Below are 8153 nucleotides of genomic sequence, written 5' to 3' on the forward strand. Positions count from 1 at the left end.
CAGCCAGCCAGCCTTCAGGCCAGCCAGCCAACCAGCCAGCCAGCTATAAGGACCCCTGGCCGTCGGGTCGGTCGAGTATCTCAGACCACTGACCGGCCGTCCAGCCCCTCCACGTCCCTCCACGTCACTAACCACTGAGCCAACCCGATCATCGATATAAAGTCCATGACATACTCTAATACTCGCTGGTCGGCCCGGCGTCGCCCGTGGTACATAACATATTACTGACGAATCATACGATGAAGATATTTTTGAAATCGGTTCAATAGATCACGATACTTATAACCCCTTGCAACGTCACAAAACATAAGCTCCTTTTAATATTAAGATAGATATAATAACGTAAAAAAAAATAATTGAGAACCTCTGTTAAAAAAACTTATAACTGATTTTGAAAATTCTTTTGCCATTAGAAACATTTTCATTAAGAGCATTCATTATCATTAAGCGACATTTGTTTTTGAATACGTTTTACCTCGGGCATAGCCGGGGCACAGAACTGATGTCCCTAATCGATTAATGAAGAGTGACTTACAAATATTAATAAAACAAAAGATACAGAGGAGGTATCGATACGCCATTCATCATACGAATTATTCCATTTATTTCATATTCATAAATCACGTAAAGCTGAGTTTGATTCGATTCATTCGTAAATATTTTCCGTTCAAGCGTCACTAAAATATAATATTGCAAGCTGGCACAGATAATATAATATTATACAAGGCGCTCGTGTGAAATTCCGTTTCATTAGGTTTTTTAAAGTTCAATTTAACTACATTTTTTATTTATTAAAACTAGTCGTATATTATTATAAATTCTGAAGGACCAATCCTTAGGCTTTTGATTTGAAGACGTTAGTTATAAATATAAAAATTTTGAACATTATTTTGACAAAATGCCTGCACAGATTTTATATCTCTTGGTCTTAACAAAATCTCATGAACTTCTAATGTACTTTTAATCAAAATTAGTCAGTTTAGTTACGTTTATTCTTGAACCACAATCATTAACGATACGCCTTAATAGTTTAATTGGCGATAGCAAGTTTAATTGTGTTACGTACAGTGTGAAAATTAACTTGGACGCCGGCTATTTCTATTAAAATGACGAGTAAAACGTGGAGTATAATACGGAAATTAACAAAAAGAAATTGGGAAGTTCTACACAATATAGAACATTTTTACCGCGTATACGCGTACCGCGTGGTATTTCAGCCATACATTTGTATTTTGACAGAAAAGTGGTTCGTTAGGAGGTTTAATTTGATTTACACAATTATATAAAAAGAGTATGATATGGTGGTCTGTCCGAATGACGGATAATTGGTGACTCTACATATTAAGATTTTTTGTAAAGTATTTAACCAAAACCGCGTGTATCAGCTAGTAAAAATGATCTTTTATGAAATAAGAAATTGTGCATCTGGCCGCTCTGTGTCGCGCCGGCTCGCCGGCCGCCGCCGCCCGCCTCGACGCCGCAGCGCCGTCTGTCCGCCGATCGAGACTTCTCTCCACTTGCAGGTAAATTGTATGTTTATTGCCCTGTATACAGTAATATTGTCTAATTTTTAACAATTATGTTTTATTGTGTTTATGGTTTATTTTTTTATGATGTTTAGTTGTTAAAATAAGTATTGCGAGAGAATATATGTTGCGCACTTGTAGTCATTGATTTTTTAATTCTTTTGTACAAATTTTATGGTACAATAAGGCAATATTTAAACAATGGTTGAATTTAAATTATTTTATGTAGATTGTATAATAATTAATAATACTTGTTATGGAATTACGCGATTGCTAATATTTCATCTGAGTATAAGCTAAGTAATAAAACTTTGTGTACAATTACGATTTCATATAGAAAGCTTCCCATCATAAATAATAGGTTTTGTAGGTTTTCAAGCCTCTTTCTCTGCTAAAGATCCAGAGTTGGTTCTAAGAAAAGGAAGGAACTAATCTTAACTTAAAGTTTAGAAAACACATTTTAATTACAAAGGGCAGTCGAACAAATGACGCAAAAGAAAAATACATTTAATTAAAATGGTTTTTATAAAATAAAGGTAAATATTAAGAGTCTAGTGATCTTACACTCTCTGACGTAATATTCAGGGTATGAACCATTGTCAGAGTTGGTCGTAAAAACTGTCGCAACGGTTAGTCTAGATAACAAATTCATTTGTGTCTTTTATTTTAAGACTAGCGTCTCACCGACATCGCACGGTTTCAATAAACCGACCTTTTAAATTAATTTGTCGATTGAAAATCCCACATCAAAACCCGTCGAGTAGTTTTTAAGATCTGAGCAGACGTGAAGACACAGAGCGGGAAGCGTTTTTATAGTATAAAATGTAATAGTGATATTGAAAATTCAGTGTTACTGAAAAATCTACTCATTGTTTACATTCATGATGATTTTTATATGATGTAACTACAGAAATAGTTTGATTATAGCAAAAAATCAAAAAGGCGTGGCGATTAGACATCAACGGGCGCAGCGCGTGCCTTCATTTCTGATCTCTATGTTTCTCTGGAAATCTGGATTTTTGTTCTTTGCGTCTTAAAATGATTTGTTACGTAATAACTGTAAGATATGAAACTAAAAGGTAATTATAGTGAACGGAAACGAATAGACAGTTACGTTATTTTTGTATGTATTCCATCTTTTTGTAATTGCTGTCTTCAATATTAAAATAAACATTTAATTATAGGCAACTCCATGTTCTGCCAACAATATTCCGAGAACTGCTTGATCGATTAAAATGAAACCATTCATCACTATAAAGCATTGAATATTTTTCCTGCTCTCAGGGTAATATTAAGCATTTACATCGTGTTTATTTAAATGATTCATTAAATTAAAGCAAAACCTCGAAGCAGAACGTAGTCTGGTCCTATAAAAATTATATTCATATAAATAACATCTCGAACTATTTCCATATTACTGAAATGTAAAAGAAAAAAATATTTTTTACAATACATATACCGAATATTTTAGATCCATATCTTGTATAAATTAGTACCTGTATATCTCATTTACATATATAATACATATAGTTAAATAACTCGCTTTAATACTAGAATCTATTAAATTTTCCCCCTTGATCTTTTGCAGAATACACGTGAGGGAACTATTCAGCCCAGGCCATTCCCATCACGACAGTAAAATAAACTCATGAAATTATTGTATTGTCACCGATCCTAGAGAAGTGTACAAAGTTTGAATTAAAACTGTCCATTTTAAGTGGGTCAAAATCGAGTCTAAAGAAATTGGTCATATCCAAACATACAGATGTAGCAAACAGAAAAGCATGCTAAAAAACGTCATCATTGTACCTGTATTCCTGGAATATACGATTATTTTAGTACAATAAAAGGATAAATTTGTTTTATTTATCCTTCGTATATCCTGCGTACAGGACATGAATGAGAAACACAACACGTATCAACGAAAAATTACCAAGTTCGTACCGAATTCCCGCATGCAATAAAAGCTTCCAATCCATTCATTATATTTCCCTATTTCGCGCCATTCCTAGCTTGGCTACCGTCGAGTAAGCGTCGCGATGTCGCGAGCTTTGCGCGGACGTATTTACAAATGAATTCGGTGTGGTTATTATGTGTTTTGGACGTTAGAGTTTATAAGAGTATGTAATATAATTTATTCAGTTGTGTAGATTGTGCAAACAGTTTATTGTTTTGTTGCGATATTTATTTTTTGGCTTTTTGAAATATTCATTTGCAGAAGAAAGCAATAATTTGTAGTGTTGATTATAAACTATTAATTAGCAAGTAAAGTAAATTTATTTGCATAATTTTAAGCAATACTCATTCTTCATAGACAAAACTCAGGCACGAACATTCTCATTTTATACACAAACAATGTACACATTTCATTCATAATTTTTTTTTATTTAGCCTTAAAATATATTATAATTGGAGCCTGAGGGTTCTTTGGATAACAAATTGAAATATTATCTGTGACTGACAAAATCTTAACACAAACTAGAAATATTTTGCTTGTAAATAACTCAATAAATATTAAAATAAAATTTCTGTTAACCATTTAAAATATATTTGTTTAAAAGCGCAATATTATATTGCAATAAATCTTCCAAAAAATATAAAAATATCACGCAAAAAGGCTAATAAATACATTTACGATTTTAAAGTATTTATTGCTCTAAATAAAACTATCGAACATTAATTTCTCTTTAGAGAAGATTGTTTGATTTTTCATTTGTGCAGCGATTGTATGTCTTATAAAACATGTTCTTTTATTATTGACAGACCAAAAACCATAAAATTTTACCAATATATAACAATTAACAAACAAATATTAATTGTAAAGTTACGTAATTAACTATTCTTCTACAATTAATTAATATCAAATAACGGTTTGATATTGCCAGAACATTTATTGGCTTCGATTTGAACGATTAAAAACTTTAACCGTGGTTCTTTGTCGACTATGTCACTTTATGTATTTTATAAAAACTCATTCCCAATTACCGATCTTTAAAGAAATAATAAAAAAAATTGGATTAATTTTCTTCGCCGTACATTTCACCAATATTAATAATTTTATGTTCAGCATTTTATAAAATGTACTTAATTGCTGTGACTGTATAAATAATCGGTGTCATCTGCATTTTCTCAAAAACAAAATACATCGCTAATTTGAAATATCGATATGAAAAATAAGTGCCGAAATGAAAATTGTTTTCAGCGCCATCTGTCGGCGACACCCGACAACACTACAATAATGACACCATTCTGTGCTGCCGATAGTTTTGAATCACAGCCAAGATGATGGAGTGGTGACTGACCTTTAGTAGACTGTTTTATAATTCATTCAACAAACTACCATTTTACGGCTGTACAACGTTATTCATTCAATTTGTAATGAGATGTTGAACATTCTTTTTGCATCTTTATTAGGTAGTTTTGTTGATTTTTTCGTCGTTGCTTAATTTACTAGATCGTTGGTACCTTTTTGTATAAAATGGGAAAGGATTTAAATGGATATTTGTGGCCCTTACTTTAGATCAGCTAATCGGGTCCGAGTTATGGTATAGACTAAAGCTAAAGAGTATATAAAGTATTAAGTATATACTATAAATTAGAGTAGAGACCATATTATATAGACTAGGTTTTCTATTAATTTAATCTGCTTTGTTAATTATGTATGCAAACCCGCAATAAAAATATTTCTTGCTTTTATTTTTTAGTTATTCTTAAAATAATAATTGACACATATAATACGAAGAATACCAATATATTATGTACGAAGAACCTCTAATTTTAAAGTCAGTTAAGACACATCAAAAGCAGGGTTGCAAGGGCAATATAGAAGGGTCCAGGTGGGCTCAGGAAACCTTTTTATGTTCGACCATTTTGTTTTTATCCTGTTTGTCAGCTGACAGCTGCGCATCTTGAGTTTTTTATGTCTAACTACCGGTGTAATTATGAAAACTATTTATATTAGAGGCGTAAGATGTGCGTCCGTGTATGCGTAGCGCTTAAACCAGTGGACCGTTAGGGGTGAATAAAATTTAGGCAAAAGATCATACAGGCTACCGAGTATTAAATAAAAGTATTGAAACTTTTTATAAAGATTCAAACAATTCGGGTTCAACTTTTCAAACTTAATAAAATCAACGAATTTCACGTATAATTGTTCGCAAAAAACAGTTCAGACGATATTCCACATGATGCAAATCGATACGTATAAAAACATTTTATATTAAATCAGTAAGTTAATTAAGTGCACAATAAAGAATAAATAAATAAAATAAAATAAGTTAAGTTCAACTTAATAAGTTGTATGCATACCTTTTATGTAAACTCCCCCTTGAAGTATTTTAAGGAACGGCACTAACTACTTTACCTTCTTTGGGCGCGGCCGCCGTTTTAATTTGTACCAACGAACCAGATGATTTAAAGTAAAATATATTTTATATTGTATCAATACTAAATTAACAAAAAAATTATTATACCGTGTACCATCTGCTTCGAGCATAAGACCTCTGTAAATATTTATCTATGACAGAATAGAAATTTGAAAAAGGAATATCGAAGAATAAAGGCACTTACACACTGGTCCAACTGGAGCTGTTAAGGCGGGCACACACCGCGCGCGGGCGAGATGTCAAAGATTCGGCGTTATCTACGCGGTGCGGACGCATTGTTATTTATTAACTTGATGCTATGTCGCCACTCGCCGAGCGCATTCCGCCGAACCATAGATTAACGACCGATTTTTTTATAGATGTGACATAGGCGATAATTTGAATAAGTTTTTTGAGTCTTCACAGTAGCGTTTTATAGATTGTTTGTCAGTAATTAAAAAATATGATTAGTTTCATGCGCTATTCTAATGGTTAAGTATTGGATTGATTCTAATGTATTTTTGTTTCTACATCAATATTTCGCACTGTTTCATACAAATTTACTTTTTAATATGTGTTTTTTGACAAGTAGTACATGCCTCTTATAGCAAATATTGTTATCTATAATGGTTAAGAAAAATACTTCTTTAGCAACATTTGCTTCCTTAATGTTTCATTTATTTACTTAAAAAAATTATGAAAAAACAATTTTACTACTCATTCTAACATATAAATCAATACAATAATACAGTCAGTTGTAACATAATTTACTATAATGACCAACACAAGTACGAAGCATATGCCAAAAAACAATATTTAAAAACCATAAAACCTCTCAGAGGCGGTTTTCATATAACTACAAAGTATGAGCTTAACAGTTCTGCGCGGCATGAACGGTGGCGCCGCACGCACACAGGCGCAGGCACCTGACGCCGCCGGTGGCGCCAGCCGCCCCCGCCACCCGCGCGTCTACTGCACCCCCCCGTTGGTGCGACCAGCGCGGGAGATTACCCTACATATGGGGAGATATTAATAATTGTGGGAGTTTTTGTTAATAGGCGATTGAGCTTATTGCACATTATATTTTTAGTTATTTAATCTCGGATTTGTGAATTTGATTAATAAGTTAGCACAGATTCTTCTGAAGTAAATGAAAACGCGTTCAATTTTACGTCACATAATTTTTTTTTATAAAATAAACAATACGTCGTTGTTAATTTATGACAATTTCTTCGGGTTTTTAGTGAACATGATGAAATCTGTTTCTTGTATTGAAAAGTTTTAGTTGCAACCATTGCCTCAAAATGTGAAATAAAAAATAAGTCGCCTGAAATGATTCGATTTGTCCATTATAGTTTCCCCTTATTACTAGATGACAGTTACTTGAATATGTTGGTAAATATTCATATTTTTTAACATTCAGTCGGATTAATTGTATAAACATTTTTAAAATTAATGTTATTTGTTTTAACGATACCGACATAAAGTTTTATATTCTACAAGACTGTTTATGATGAAAAAAAAGAAAGAAAGAGATATGTGGGTATAAATTAAAGCACATAAAAGGGACTTGTTCCTGGTAGAACAGTGTACTACAACGAACTAATAGCGGCAAAACGAGCAACAGTAGTCGATGTGCGGATGTGGGGAAAAGTTGTTATTGAGGCGTCACACCCGTGCCGCGGACGTCACGGCACGCAGCGCTCGGCCGTCACTCGTCAGTAGTGAGGCCGCACGCCGTCAAGTATGTCGTGCTGGCAGTGTAGCGCGCGGCGCGGGCGGCCGCGCTCGTGACGTGACATGTGATGTTCCGGAGACGCGCGCTCCGGCGGCGGCTGGCAGCGGCCGGCGCGCCCTCCGTCCCCGACGAGCAGCTGAAGAGGCTCGCCAGCGCGCTGGACGCGGGCCCGCTGTCGGGCTGCGTGCCCGCCGCGGCGCTGCGCCTGGCGGCCGCGCGCGCCTTCCGCTTCCCCGACCTGCGGGACCTCGCCGAGCTGCGTCGCCTGCCCTCCTGCGAGGACCAGCTCTGCTGCAACCCCTACCACTTTAGCCGACTCTGCGAGCCCGGTACGTGCAGGCCGTCGACCCGCGCAACAAGTGTAAACATGTGTAGTGGAGACCGGAGACGAACCTTTCGATCGGGGTGATTTCGTGTGGTGCCTTTAGAAAGTTGTGAGCGACTCTTACCTCCGCGTTCCACGTTCGTTCCGTGGACATGATGAATATTTAAGTAGTTTTCCACGTTAGCACGTGAACGTTCAGC

At 35.1% G+C, this 8153-nt stretch overlaps 1 protein-coding gene across 1 annotated transcript in view; it reads left to right on the forward strand.

Moving 5' to 3' along the window:
• The first annotated feature begins 7577 nt into the window (after nucleotides 1–7577).
• Nucleotides 7578–8153, forward strand: part of LOC119837657 (mothers against decapentaplegic homolog 6) — a 28930-nt gene continuing 28354 nt past the window's right edge. Inside the window, exon 1 of the mRNA XM_038363379.1 lies at nucleotides 7578–7957. Coding sequence (XP_038219307.1) covers nucleotides 7696–7957 — 262 coding nt within the window. The 5' untranslated portion in view covers nucleotides 7578–7695. The remainder of the gene's footprint in view (nucleotides 7958–8153) is intronic.

This window comes from Zerene cesonia, chromosome 3, assembly GCF_012273895.1.
Source record: "Zerene cesonia ecotype Mississippi chromosome 3, Zerene_cesonia_1.1, whole genome shotgun sequence".
Taxonomy (NCBI): domain Eukaryota; kingdom Metazoa; phylum Arthropoda; class Insecta; order Lepidoptera; family Pieridae; genus Zerene; species Zerene cesonia.